Source organism: Elephantulus edwardii, unplaced genomic scaffold, assembly GCF_000299155.1.
Source record: "Elephantulus edwardii isolate Elephantulus edwardi_28Jun2011 unplaced genomic scaffold, EleEdw1.0 scaffold00104, whole genome shotgun sequence".
In the NCBI taxonomy this organism is placed as follows: Eukaryota; Metazoa; Chordata; class Mammalia; order Macroscelidea; family Macroscelididae; genus Elephantulus; species Elephantulus edwardii.
This window is the reverse complement of record NW_006399854.1, coordinates 8,611,619-8,626,735: the sequence shown is the minus strand read 5'-3', so window position 1 is coordinate 8,626,735 and position 15,117 is coordinate 8,611,619. Positions and strand designations below refer to the sequence as shown.

The 15,117-nt window shown below is 39.9% G+C and overlaps 1 protein-coding gene across 1 annotated transcript in view; it reads right to left on the bottom strand.

The window, feature by feature from the left end:
* The window catches only part of SYNE2 (spectrin repeat containing, nuclear envelope 2), a 342,029-nt gene that overhangs the window by 90,494 nt on the left and 236,418 nt on the right, over positions 1–15,117 (bottom strand). Inside the window, exons 80-84 of the mRNA XM_006891797.1 lie at positions 13,362–13,544; positions 12,819–12,965; positions 6,311–6,487; positions 4,572–4,727; positions 1,342–1,494 (exon numbers count right to left, since the gene is read on the bottom strand). Coding sequence (XP_006891859.1) covers positions 1,342–1,494; positions 4,572–4,727; positions 6,311–6,487; positions 12,819–12,965; positions 13,362–13,544 — 816 coding nt within the window. The remainder of the gene's footprint in view (positions 1–1,341; positions 1,495–4,571; positions 4,728–6,310; positions 6,488–12,818; positions 12,966–13,361; positions 13,545–15,117) is intronic.

Here is a 15,117-nt window from a genome sequence, read left to right as displayed (position 1 = left end):
ACAGAGAATAATGTGTTGCAAAGAAATTCCATTACTGATGAAATGTAAAATGGGGCAGTTCCTTACAAAGTCAGTTTTTCTTGGTGCTTTTTTGGTGTCATATTAAGAAACCACTGCCTAATCCAAAGTTACAAAGATTTACACTTATGCTTTCTTCTAGAGTCAGGTTTTTGACCCATTTTGAATGTATTTTTGTATATAGTATGAGGTAGGGTTCAACTTTACTTTTTTGCTTGGGGATATGAAGGTGGCCTCGCACTATATTTCTTGAAAAGATTTGGTGTTTTTTTGCCATTCAATTATCCTGGCATCTATCATGGTATCAGTGGGTTGGAAGGTGCCCCCCTCTGTCCTTGCCAACTGCCACTTCCTCTCCATTCAGAATACAATCGCACTTGGGAATGGAGACGGTAAGCTACTATGGATTTCATGCATACAAGTGATTACGTTTTCTCTGGAACACACAGTGCGAAGTACATCCATCTTAGCAACTGGCAAATTTTTCAAAATAAAGATTCACTAGGAAACATGGACCAACCTGGAGTTGGTTAGCATTTAGAGGCTGCCTCCTCTGTTGAGGGGAAATGCCAAGGTTCTAATGTCTAGAGATACCCCTTCTTCCTCTCTTTCGGTGCCCTCCTCCTGGGTGGGGTAATTCTGTCTGCACACAGGCCTTCCTCACCAGCCACTGTGCACATTCTTTCTCTTCATGGTAATGCTTCATAGTGAAGTTCTGTGCTGACCACTCACCCAGCCTATAAGGGGTGCGTGATGTATTACCCATTCCCTACAACATATCCCTGCATTTGGGGGATCTGCATAGACCAACTGGCCAGAAAACAATAATAGATGTTCTGTTGGGGACTGGGGATGGAGACAGTCCCGCTTTCGCAAATACGTTAGTCTAAACAAGGATAAACCAGGGTCTGTTATCACTGGAATGTTAGCATTGTGCTATTTAGTGGAAAAAAACCAGGATTTGTAACCTCCCCTTTATTTCACTTTAGCTTTTTTTCTTAACAATTTCTCAACTTTTGGCCTACGGAGAGGAGAGTCTCTGTGAGAGAAGAATATTAACAACAATAATAAGGATAAAAGAAATTTGAATGGAAAAGGACTTTGCTCAGTAAATGTTCATCTAAATTATTTAAAAAAAAAAAAAGAAAGAAAATTGCGGGACCCAAACTGCCTTTTAGTAAAGGTACTTTTAAAAAGTATAAGAAACTTAAATTTATCATGTGCTCCATGGGTGTCAATTTGGAAAAGAAAAAAAGAATAAACATTTTAACAAACAAACAAGTACAAGAAAGCTATAGAGGGCACTTGAAATGAATTCCACACCTGATCAAGAACTCTGTTCCTCTTTTGATATAAACCATCGATTGTGGATGCTGTATCTTCTAGTAATGGTATAGTGTCGCTCTCCACAGTCAGGTAACTTTGTTTCAGCTCCTCCAAGGCTTTGGATTTAACTGCAAGTTGATTTTCTAAATCCTAGAGAAGCAAGAGGAAAGTTTTGACATGCCCAAATAAAAGAAAATAAAGTTTAGGAGAGAGGATTTATCTCTAAACAGCACTATTGGGTACTGTAGAGTCGGAACCGACCCATAGCTGACCCTCTGGCGGGTTTTCAGAGGCAGTTAATCACATGGGAACCAAGTGCCTATGGGCCAGCTGATGGCCTTGAATCATGGTGCCACCACATGACTTTAACCATGACTTTTCAGTTATTGTAAATTACATGGCTCTCAAAGCTAAATATAATGCAAACAAATCCACAGAACCAAAATACTACCTCAAGTCTATCCTACCTAAATTTAAGTTCTGATGGCCTAGTGGCAAGAAGCTGTACGTAATCCTGAAGGTGCGTGGTTTGAATCCACCAGATGCTCTGCTGGAGAAGGGGCAATCTTCTCCTGTGTCAGTAGGATCTGATTTGACAGCACTCAACAAGTGGTTTTTTTTTTTAAAAAAAGAGAGAACAGGTTTGAGGCACTGAACACTAATGAAAAAACACCAGATGAGCTTTGGGATGGTTATATCCATGAAAACATCAAAAGGTCATTGAAAGAGCAGGAATAAAAGACCAAGATGGACGCTGGAAGACACTCTAAATGTTGCACCAGAATGCTGAGAAGCCACAACAAAGAGAAGAAATCAGGAAGTTCAAGAGCCGAACAGAATTCAAAGAGGAGCTCATGAAGACAAAACAAAGTATTAAAACAAAAAGTGCAAAGAGCTAGAGTTGGAAAATAAAAAGGGATGAACGTGCTTGGCATTTCTCAGCAGAGGGAACTGAAAAACAAATTCAAGCCTCGAGTCATGATAAAACAGGCCTTAGCATGGCCTGAATTGAGCCATTCTTGAAAGATACAGAAGGATGGACAATCTCCTCCCAAGTGATTCACAGTCTCTGAAAACTTACTGGAGAGTCAGCGATAAGTCAATTCTGATGCAGAGTTGTTGACTGGGATAGACTGATAACACAGTAAGGAATAAACTGAGTGCACTCATGCAGAAGGAGAAGGGAATACTGGTGGACTCTGTAACTATTAGAGGCTAAGAAAGCTGAGTCAAAATTAGCTCCACAGCACCCAACAATGACACTGATGAGGATGAACGGCATTTCTGATTTCTGGGAAGAGCAGCTGGTACAGAGACTGTGTTGGTGGATTGTATGTAATGGAATGTAAGCATTGTGCTGGGGGCTGTGTGTTGTGGAAGTCAGGAGGGAAGTAGGAAAGAAATCTACAGTGGAGATGGCTGGTATGGAGTTAGATTACAGATTATCACCTTTTGGAAACCTCTCTGGATTAAACGCCTACGTAGATGTGACATCTGATTTGAGAGGTCACACATGACAGTGATAAGTGTGGTCTATCTCCCCCTGGAGTAGAGAAATGTCAGCGATGTGTATGCCTTCAGAAGCAATGCAGAGCACAGTGTTTTTAAAAGGAAGTGACAGAGAGGACAGTTTCTGAGGAGGATTAATTTACATTTAAGGAAAGAACCTCTCAAAAGCTTGGTGGCCTAGGAAATGGCAACTGAATAAAGAATAAAGCAAAGTGGGGTGTGTGTGTGTGTGTGTGTGTGTGTGCGCGCGCGTGTCACAGTCCACATTCTCAAACCCAAATGTGACTCAGGTAATGGCACTAAGGGATAAGTGGTCCTTACAAGAAAGAAGAATTCTTTTTAAACAGAATGAAATGCTAAGAACAGGAACTTCACAGTATTATTATAAATACTGGGTGAAATAAAAACAAAAAACCACCTCACAATAAAGAGGAAGTACCTAAATAAAAACTCCCTTCAAACTTTTTTCTTTCCAGGATTAACATTCAAATGAGTTTTCAAAGAAATTAAAAGCTGTGCACTGGGAAAATCTGCTGTCAAGGACTTCTCCAAAGTGGTAAAGAAGGAGGAGGTCAGTTTAAAGGCTTAAGGTACATTTGATCCAACCAAGAGTATTTTCAATTGTTTTCTATGAATCCAAAAGTCAGACAATGAATAAGGATGACAGAGGAAGAATCAGTGCCTTTGAGCTGTGGTGCCGGAGAAGCGAGCTGAGTATCTTGTGGACTGCCAAAGGACAAACAACTCTATCTCAGACGAAGTGTGAACACGGTGCTCCTTACAGGCAAAGATGGCGAAACTTCTCACACACTGTAAGCTCGTTGTCAGGAGGGGCTAGTCTCTGAGTCAGAAAGAAAGACTCAAAAAGATGGACTGGCACACTCACTGTAACAACAGACTTGAACATGGCAGAGATTGTAAGGACAGCAGTGAGTAGGGCAAGGGTTAGATCTGTTTATAGGGTCACTACATAGGCAGTAGTTGCTTTGACAGCATACAACAGTCAAACTACTTAAGAACAACAATAACAGTACCTTCTTTTGTTTATTATAAAAAAAACAGTGTTTTGTAATTTTGTAAAACTCATGGATATATGGGGGCTCAGAGAAGACTCCTTCAAAACAGCAGCAACTCTGCTTAGGTAGAGGCACAAGTGAAAAAAAACAAAACCCAGACCCCAAATCCAATGCCATCAAACTAATTCAAACTCATAGCACCTCCATGTGCTGTGGAGTGGAACTCTTCAGACTCTTCCTGGCTGTAATCTTTTCAGAAGAAGGCGGAGTGTGTGATTGGCAGGTCCGAACTGCCAACTCTAAGTGGTGTTGTTTTTATATGCCATTGAGTCAACTATGTCTCACAGTGACCCTATGAACAACTAATCACAATGCTGGCCTATCCTGCATCATCCTTATAATCTCTGTCATGCTTGAGTTTCCAGGTTAAAATAAACAAATAAGCAAAAAAAACCACCAAATCCAGTATCACTGTGCCAATTCCGACTTATAGCAAACTGCTACTGATTATTGAGGCTGTCAATCTTTATGACTCATCCTTCTTTCAGGGAGAAGTTGGTGGACGTGAACCAGTGACTCTTTGGTTCCCACTGCTATGTGCAACATACGACACCGTCAGGCCTCCTTTAGGTTTGTAGGTGTGGGTGGTGGTGACGGACACAACAACCCAGCTGTCCTGGGGAGATGCTGCGCCCCTCCTACCTGACAGTCCAGGAGGGTCTTTTGAACTGAGATCACACTTCCGGGTTTCTTTAAAGTGTTCAGTCTTTCTTCTTGCGCCTCCAGCCAGTTGTTAAAAATTTGTATTCTGTTTTCATTTTCAGTGATACTTTCCAAAAGTTGCTCAAAACGTTGGACCTATAACCCATTGATTAAAAAAAATAATAAAATTCCCTTCATTAGAGACCACATGTTTATAATGTAAACTCTGTTATACGTATTTTTTTTTTAAAAAATTGGTATTTTTTCAATGTACAATATTTGTAATGACCATTTCTAATAATTCCTGGAACAGAAATTCTCTTAAAAATGAAGCTACTGTGATAAGAAACCTGGTTGCTTTAGAGTTTCATAAATTTGTAAAAATAAGATCATGTTGTGAGGATTCAATAGCTTTTTTAAATTGTATAACATGTAAAGCTCTAAAGAATGTTCCCCAGACTCATGCTTACATAAAAATTTATGTCAACAGTAAAGAAATTTCACAGTTCTATCAACTTAACAAACCAATTATGGCTTTTAGTATATGTGATTCTTTTAATTTCTTAAGTGTAGCATAATTCTCATTTTATTCAAAGTATAAACAAATTTTTATAGTCTTTTTTTATGCCATAAATTATGACTGACTCTTTACACTGATTTGAAAAAGTACAGGCTGATTAATTGTTCATCCATAATAGGAAATGAAGACATTCTACATTTTTGCCAGTATAAATAATGGTGAACACTGAGGGTGTACATACACTTATTTTCCTTTTTGAAGGACTTATGACAAATATCTAAAAGGTAGGTTGCTGGGTTAAAAGCTAGAATGATTATATGTTTCTTAAAATTTTCTAGTAGTTTTAAGTTTTACCCTTATTTTATTTTCATTTTACTGTAATAAGACTATACATGTTTATTTTTTAATTGGTAACTGAAGCGGAAACATTATTGACTAATTATAATATTCTGTTTGTAAGTTATTTGTTTACATTCTTTGTCCATTCATTATTTGAACTGTCATTCAATAAACTCAACTGTATGCATACTCTACAAAATACAGATGTCATCCAGTCGTCATTTGATATACTTTTCCAAAAATAAATTATCTTAATTTTCACAGAGACACAGAGTAAAAAATTTACCAAAATGCCATGTACATTTACCTTCACATTATAATCTTTAATAACTTTGACCTTTTGAACACCTACTTTCACAGAAAAATGTCAAATATTTCTCATCACTTAGTAACCTGATACATACTTGACATCTTATTAAATAAAATTTCTCTTATTCACTTGTCTAGTTCAATTTCCAACTAAGACTCTCACAAGAAATAGAAGAACTACTTTCATAGTCTCCTAGGTGCACCAGTGGTGAAAAAGAAAAGATTAAATAAACTATTGTTGTCAAGTCTTTTTAATCCATAATAAGCCTCCAGAACAGAGCAGAACTGCCCCCAGGTCTCTTTACCAAAGCTGGCGGTCTCCTCTTTCTCCCACGGAGTGGCTGGGGATTAGAACTGCAGACTTTTTTAACAGCAGCTGATCAATTAACCACTGTGGCACCAAAGTCTCTACCCATGATTTAGAAAAAGGTTACAAGTGGAATGAGAGCTAGGCTTAACTGCAATGTAAAGATCTGAATATGTCTTTTCCCCCCCCTCTCTCCTGCATATTTAAAAAAGTGGTATTTTGCAAAGGTCAAACCATACATCAAACTCTGACATGTGAACATACCTTCTTATTTAGTGTTCCATGTAACTGGTGCCATCGGCGGTTCAATTCTCCCAGGTGCTCTGCAAATTCTGTTCTTTCATAGCGTTTACTTTCTACATCACAAGTGCTTAACTGAAGTAGTGACTGGTTAACAAAGTCAACTATCCATTGTTTATAGTCCATTTCCATCCTAAATTCCTAAAGGGAGCAAATAAGAATAAACAACATCAAAGCCTGAATGAATTGGATTTCTCTTTTATTCACACCAGCTCACACCCATTAAGGCAGGGATGGTCTGGCCATAACCTCGTCATCTAGGATTGGTCATCCACTTCCTTAACAGTAGGCCTCTAGCGAGCTCTGGTAGCTTAGTGGCAGGAAGCTACACTGCAGTCCCAGAGGTGCGAGTTCAAATCCACCAGATGCTCTGCTGGAGAAGGAGGGACAATTTCCTCCTGTACCAGTCAAATTTGATTTGACGGTACACACACAAAAATAATAATAATAGTAATAAAATAAAAGAAAATAAATAGTAATAAAAATAGCAGGCCTCTGCTTTCCAGCCTGGTTACAGTGCTACGGCCCCCACAAAGAAGGGTGATGAGATTAAGAAAGGTCGTTCAGCAATCAACGAAGTGGTGACCAGAGAGGACTCCATCAACATTCCCAAGCGCATTCAGGGAGTGGGATTTAACAAGTGTGCCTCTCAGGCTCTCAAGGAGATCCAGAAATCTGCCATGAAGGAGATGGAAACACGAGCTATTTGCACTGACACCAGGCTTAACAAAGGCATCTGAGCCAAAGGAACAAGGAATGTCCCATACGCCATCCGTGTACGGTTGTCCAGAAAACGTAACGAGGATGAAGATTCCCCAAACAAGCTGTATGCACCAGTTACCTATGTACCTGTCACCACTTTCAAAAACTCTGTCTACAGATTGTCAATGTGGATGAAACTAATAGTTGATTATCAAATAAAGTTATAGAACTATAAAAAAAAGGTAGGCCTCTGAAAATCATATGAACAGAAGAACATGGATAGTTGTTGTATTAGGAATAGAGCCCAGACTGGAAGTCAAGCAACATGAGAAACAGCTGCAAACATCCATTAATGGTCAGAACATAGCCTGGACAGAGTACAAGTGCTAGAAAAATAGAAATTGTGAAAAATGAAATGGAATACACGAACATCAATGTTCTAGGCATTGATGAGATGAAATGGACTGGCTTTGACAATCACATGGTGTACTATGCTGGGAATGAGGAACAGACGAAGAGTGGTTGTGCAGTCATAGTTAAAAAGACAATTTCAAGTATCCTGAAGTACAATGCTGTGAGTGATAGGGTATTATCCATAAACATACAAAGATGACTTGTTAATATGACTATTATTAAAATATACACACCAACAGTTAAAATGGAAGAGGAGAAATGGGAGATATTTTATATAATCTTGCTGGCCAAAACTGACTAAATATGCAATCAAGAGCATTAATGATAATTGGTGACTGGAATGCAAAAGTTGGAAACAATGAAGAAAGAAAGTAGTTGGAAAGTATTGACTTGATGACAGAAATGAAGCTAGAACCAGAATGATCAAATTTTGTACATTCAATGATTTATTCATCATAAATTCCATTTAAAAAAAACACAAATGGTGACTTTACACATGAACCTCACATGATGGACTGCAGAGGGATCTGACCGACTGAGTTTGTGGAAGAAATTACTGGAGAAGAGTAATATCAGCAGCCAAAACCAGGCCAGGTGATGCCTATGGTAAAGACCATCAACTTCAGCTAACAGATGCTGCCCTGCATGTGCTCACCAAGTTGTGCCAAGAAATCTGAAGAACAACCACTTGGCCAACTGATTGGAAGAGATCTATATTTGTTCCCATTCCAAAGAAGGATGACCCAACTGAGTGTGGAAACTACAGAACAATATCATTGATTTGACATGCAAGCAAGACTCTACTGAAGATTATCCAAAAAAGACTGGAAAAGCACATCAGCTGAGAATTGCCAGAAGTCCAGGCTGGATTTAGAAGGGGTCATGGTACTAGGGATATTGTAGCTGATGTTAGATGGATCTTAGCTGAAAGCAGGGAATTCCGGAAGAATGTCTATCTGTGTTTCATTGATTATGCAAAGGCGTTTGACTGTTTGCATCATAACAAACTGTGGCTGACTCTGAGAAGAATGGGAATCACAGAACATTTAGTCGTGCTAATGCGAAACCTATACTTGGACCAAGAGGCAGTTGTCAGAACAGAGCAGGGCAACACTGCATGGTTCAAAATTGGAAAGGGTGTACGAAAGGGATGTGTCCTGTCTTATACCTTTTCAACCTGTATGTGGAGCAGATTATCTGGGAGGCTTGGCTCTATGAGGAGAATTGTGGCATCAGGATTGGTGGAAGATCTATTAACAATCTATGTTATGCAGATGACACAACCCTTCTTGCTGAAACTGAGGAGGACCTCATGCACTTGCTGCAGAGGGTCAAGGACTGCAGCCTTCAGTATGGACTGAGGCTCAATGTTAAGAAGACAAAGATTCTCACCACTGGACCAATTGGTAGCATCAGGATGGATGGTGAAGAGATTGAGATTGTTCACAGTTTCAGTTTGCTCAGCTCCATGGTCAACACTCTTGGCACCAGTAGCCAGGAAATCAAGAAACGTATTGCGGTGGGAAAGTCTGCTGTTAGGGACCTCTCTAAAGTACTGAAGAGCAACGGTGTCTCTCTGGAGTCTAAGGTGCGCCTGATACAGGCCATGGTCTTTGCGATCACTTGTTATACATCAGAGAGTTGGACAATGACTAGGGAGGATAGAAGGAGAATTGATGCCTTTGAGCTGTGGTGCTGGAGAAGAGTATTGAATGTATCCTGGACTGCCAAGAAAACAAACAGATTCATCCTGGAGAGGGTTAAACCAGGCTACTCCTTGGAGGCAAGGATTCTGGGGCTTCGTCTGACATACTTTGGACATGTTGCCAGGAGGGACAGGTCTTTGGAGAGGGACACCATGCTTGGGAGGGTGGAGGGACAGTGCAGGAGGGGAAGACTCTCTATGAGGTGGACTGATTTGGTGACTGGGGTAATCGGGATGGGTGTATCGGAGGCAATGTGATTGGCACAGGATAGAGCAGGGTTTAGGGCTGCTGTACATAGGGTCGCTATGAGTCACAAATAACTCGATGGCACCTAACAACAACAACTCATGTGAAGGTTCAAACTGAGGCTGAAGAAAAGAAAAACAAGTCCCCGAGAACCAAAATATGATCCTGAATCTATTCCATTTAAATTTAAAAATTATCTTAAGAATATGTTTGAAGCATTGAAACACCAATGTTTGAAGAGCAGATGAGTTTTAGGATGACATCAAGGATATTGTCCATGAAGAGAAAAAGGTCATTACAAAGACAGAGAGAAGACAAAACCAAAATGGATGTCAGAACAGACTGAAAATTGCACTATGGTGTCAAGAAGTCAAAACAAAGGGAAGAGAAGCTAAAGTAAAAGACCTGAACAGATTTCAAATGGCACCTTGAGAAGACAATGTAAAGTAGTATAATGGAATGTGCAGAGAGCTGGAATTGGAGAATAGGAAGGGAAGAACTCACTTGGCATTTCTTAAGCTGAAAGAACCATGGCTTTTCAGTCACTTGCTATGCAGTTGAGAGCTAGATAATGACTAAGGATGACAGAAGAAGAATCGATGCCTTTGAGCTGTGGTGTTGAAGATGAGTACTGAGTATCCCATGGATGGCGAAATTGCAGGTATGTTTTGGGGAAGGTGCAGTCACAGTGCTCCTTGGAAGCAAGGATTTAAAGCTTTGTCTCACATACTCTGGGCATGTTGTCAGGAGAGGTTATTCCTTGGAAAGGGATATCATGCTTGGAAATGTGAAGATCAACCAAAGTGAGAAAGACCCTCAACCAGTTAGACTGACACAGTGACTGCAGCAATGGACTTGAGTGTGTCAGAAATTATGAGGATGAGTGTGCTCTGGTGGCCTAGTGGCAAGAAGGTGCACTGCAATCCCAGAAGTGTGCAGTTCAAATCCACCGGATGCTCTGCTGGAGAAGGAGGGACAATCTCCTCCTGTAATAGTCAGATGTGATGTGATGGTACACACAAAAAAATAATGTAGTTTAAAAAAATTATGAGGGTGGCACAGGATAGAACAAGGTTCAGATCTGTTGTTCATGGGGTCAGTATGGGTTGTACTCCATTCAATGGCACCTAACAAAAACAGTAAGTTGTAACATAGAGCTTCCAGAGAATTCTTGACTGTCTCTAGCACTATCATTAGATCCACGTTCTGAACTAAGATGAATTCACATAAAATCCTCTTTATCAGAGTTGTCACACACAAAAAAGTTCCAAGACCACATTTAGATTGGAGTCTGTCAGAAGTCATATTCTACCTTCTCTATCTTACCCATCCCCTCTCCCAACGATACTGCTTTGATTTGGGATTATGAAACAATTTCAAACAGAATGAAATGCCAAAGGGAGCACTGTGTTATCATCTGAACCAAAGCTAGCTCCCAGTGTGTGACAAAGGGTTCCTCTGAGACGCTACCCTGAGATCTACACAGCATTGCTGACTCATCCTGGTGGCTTACAGGAACAGCAAGAAGGGATGCCACACAAAACACAGAATACCTTTAGGGAATTTTCCAATTTAGACAGCTCTCAGGTCTCCTGGAGAGGTATGGGTACCTTCACAACACATGCTGTTGTTATGTACCACTGAGTTGGATCTGACTCACAGCTGCCCCTCCACTGGCAGGTTTTGGGTTGGCAGCACAACTCCTTTCCACTAGGTCACCAGAATTCCCCTTTTCAACTCACAGGAACCCTAAATCCATAGGGAGTCAAGCATGATTCCTCATCAAGTATGCTATTTGTTGGGTTGTACCCTGGAAAGGTCTAACACTTCCTTTGGAGACAGCAAGGTGGAAAACCACCTATGAGACAGGCCACTAAAGACTTAAAGACTATATACATGGAAACTCTTTAAAGATTCATGGATGTTAAGATGTGATGGTATAGAAAAGTCTGTTGTTAGTATCATGTTTTTCGATTAAGTAATGATTCCCCTTCTGCCTACCAGAGGCAAATCAACCAATCTTTGAGGTCTTTAAGAAATCAATGAACAGGACTTCATTTCTGTCTTCTCAGTATTTAGCACCAATAATGGCACACAATAATGGTTTGTGTGTAACTTTTTAAATGTTAGTTAAATCTACCTGAAAATAAATACCACAAAGGTGGTTGCATGTAGAAGGATATAATTTTTCATTTACTCACTGTCTTGCTCAAAGAGCTTTATTTAACATCTATTGCTGTTGTTAAGTACCGTAGAGTCAGAACTGAGTCATAGCTGAGCCGTTAGAAAGTTTTCAGAGGCAGTAAATAGCATAGGAGATTACCCATTCCTCTCTTCTAGATCAGCTAGTGGGTTTGAACTACATGCCTTTGTGATAGTGGTGCAAATCCTTACCACTAGGCTGCCAGAGCTCCCTTAACACTCAGATGGTGGGTATTATACTAGGATCATAAAGCAGAAGAGTAGTCCTTTCTCTCAATAAACTCAGTTTAGATGAGGAGCCAGGCAAGTGGACAGGTAATTATAGAGTCAGTGAAGGATTTCTAGATGAGAAAATACTGGAGCTGCCTCTTCCCCTCCCCGCATGGTTATTTTCATTTTTACTTTATTTTACACTGATTTATTAACAAAGTCCAAATACATTGTTTTTCACATGGGGTCTTTCACATTTCCTTCACCTCCAGCCATCAAATTGTGTGACCCTATGATTAACCACCCAACCCCCCCGTCCATCCTCATCCCTCTTCTTCCACCCCCCCTTCTCCTTGGACCATCATACTTATTCTACAATAATGGAGCTGTCTCTTGAAGGATGACTAGAAGGATCTTTGCCCAAAATGGGGCACTGGCATTCCAGATCAAGGCACACCACATATAAAAGCACGGAGGAAGGAGAGCACCAGAGGACTTAAACCTATTACTGTTGCTCTCCCCTCACAGTAAGTCTCACCACTGAAGAAGAATAAAAATGCCCCAAAAAGTTTCCCAACTGTTAATTTTTATATAAACCAACTGCCACATTTTTCTTCTACAGTGTGTCTGGTGGTTTTGAACCACTGCCCTTTTCATTAGCAGCCTAGTGCATTTAACCACTGTGCTGTCAGGATTCCTTGGAAGTGGCTGAGAGATTACAAATTGTTTGGATCAAATATAGTCCGGTGTTTATAAAAGGGAAGTTTAATGGCATATTCTGTGGCTAGGGGAGCTATTAAATGAATTGAAACAGTATGAATTTAAACAACATGAATTTATATCATTAAAGTCATCTGACACCTTTTCCCTCACCACCTGAAAATTCATTTTTGAAGATTATCTTCTCCATGTCTCTTTGTTTAGCATTTAACTTCACACTGATTTGCTTTCTCATATCATTAAAAGACTTTTGGCTCCTTTTGTATAATTACCTTATACTTGTGAAGATGATTTTTAACTTGAGCTGAAGAACTTAAAGAACGTACAGGGTCTTCATTTGCCATGTGATGCTCTACATTGTTCATCCAGCTAATCATCTCCGCGATTGCTTTACGAGATGGCAATTTCTCCATCTGAAGCTGCAAGGACAAAATTATTTCCATTTAATTACCTTCAGTTAACAAAAGGAATCAGGGCATCACTAAAGATTTGATAGAAGGTCTTGTTTCATAATTACACAGGTTACTCAAAGAACCAACCCAGCATTCCAACTTAGAATGCGCGACCCCTGAACAATGGCAGTGTCCTTCACATAAACTACCACAGAGGCACAGATAAACAGAGAAGTAAAGTAATTAAGCCTGATTTCTCTCTTACTAAAGAAACCACTGGAGGAGCGTCCAGTAATTAAGACCTGTATTCAGTCGTGCTGGAGAAAATGAGGTAGTATCAATGAAAATAATTGAGTCAGAGAAATAATTTCTACACATTAACAAGAGAACGCTAATTCAAACGTGGTGTCTTTAAACACTTACCTGGTGAAGCTTTTCTTGAATATCAGGAAGCTGAGTTATGAGTGTTGTCCACTTTTGTTCAAACTGTGCTAAGGATGCTCTCAGGGTAGCTGTATCAGCTTCTTTCAGGTGAAGAAGTTGGTTCCCTGTACTCACAACTGCTGTTTTTAAAGAGGACTTTTTATCCACTTCCTTTGAGAACTCCTAATGGAAGCAAGTTTTAAAATTCAGAGCCTTTAAACGTTTAAAACAGTATACGCAAAACAAAGCAAAGTTTCAGTATAACACAACAGAGGCCAAAATAAAAATAGTAAATATTTGAAGGTCTGCTTGAGATTTAATGGTAAGGAATTGCACTGTAAATTCAAAGGTATGTGGTTTGAATCCACCATCTGCTCTGTGGGAGAAAGATGGGCAATCTCCTCACATGTGATTTACTGTCTCTGAAAATCTGCTAGAGGTCCAGCCGTGAGTTATTTCTAACTTGAGAGTGCACACATCGCACACAAAGAGGGAGAGGGGAGGGGGCGGGGAGGAGGAGAGGAGGAGGTGAGGGGGAGGGGGGAAGAGAGAGTGTGTGTATGTGTGTTTCTGAGGCGGTAAATCTTTATGGGAGCAGATTGCCTCATCTTTCTTCCATGGCCTGACTGCTGGACTTAGACTATGATCTTTCTGTTAACAGTGCTTAACTCACTGTGCCACTAGGTCTTGATCAGCCAATTCCCATAAGGTTTTACTACAATAGGCTTTGTGGGGACTTAATACAGATTGTATGGGAATTGCTTGCATATAACATGGTGGTCACACAACATTCAGACACAAAAGCCCAATTTCTGAGAACATACTGTAGATACTGGAGGGACCAGTCCTTGGAGAGGGACATCGTGCTTAGGAGGGGAGGATGGAGGGACAGCGCAAGAGAGGAAGGCCCTCTATCATGCTGACTGATTCAGCGACTGGGGCAATCGTGATGGGTGTATCAGAGACAGTGCGATTGGCACAGGGCAAAGCAGAGTTTAGGGCTGTTGTACACTGGGTCGCTATTGAGTTGCAAGCGACTCAATGGCACATAACAACAACAAGAAGATACTTTTATATGAAAATATTTTATATTTGAAAAAAATTTTATATTTGAAAACAATTAAAATATTTGAAAGCTACCACCTTTCTTCAAATATTTGAAAATATACATGTTTTAATACTTAGGAGAGTAACTATAGCTACAAAATATGACAAAACAGATAAAAGGAAAACACAAGAGTTGTATTACTGCAATTATTGTAAAAGTATTATCTTCTTCAAAAGAAAATTCTAAAATAATAGAACAACAAGCTTTCAGTAGAAATGTCAACCTTTATAAAAAATTCAAATGCTTCTATAAATAATCCTGTAGAGTTTTTTTTGGGGGTATTTTCTGAAATTGTAAAAATCACCTTCTATCAGAGGCAGTCATGATTTCATTTGGGAACTGACTCACAGCTGCCCCTCCAGTGGGTTTTCAGAGGCTATAAACTGTATGGGAGGAAACTGCCCGTCTTTCTCCCACAGAGCAGCTGGTAGATTTGAACTGCCTGCCTTTAGGTCGGCAGTGAAACTCCTTACCACTAAGTCACCAGAGCCCCTTGTGTCAGAGTAAGCTTTATATTTGTTTATATTTTATAAGATCCAAATGAAAATGTAATTATTATCATTTGTTGTTCTTAAGTGCCACTGAGTTGAGTATGACTAATACGGACCCTGTGAACAGCAGACCCAAACCCTGCCCTGTCCTGTGCCA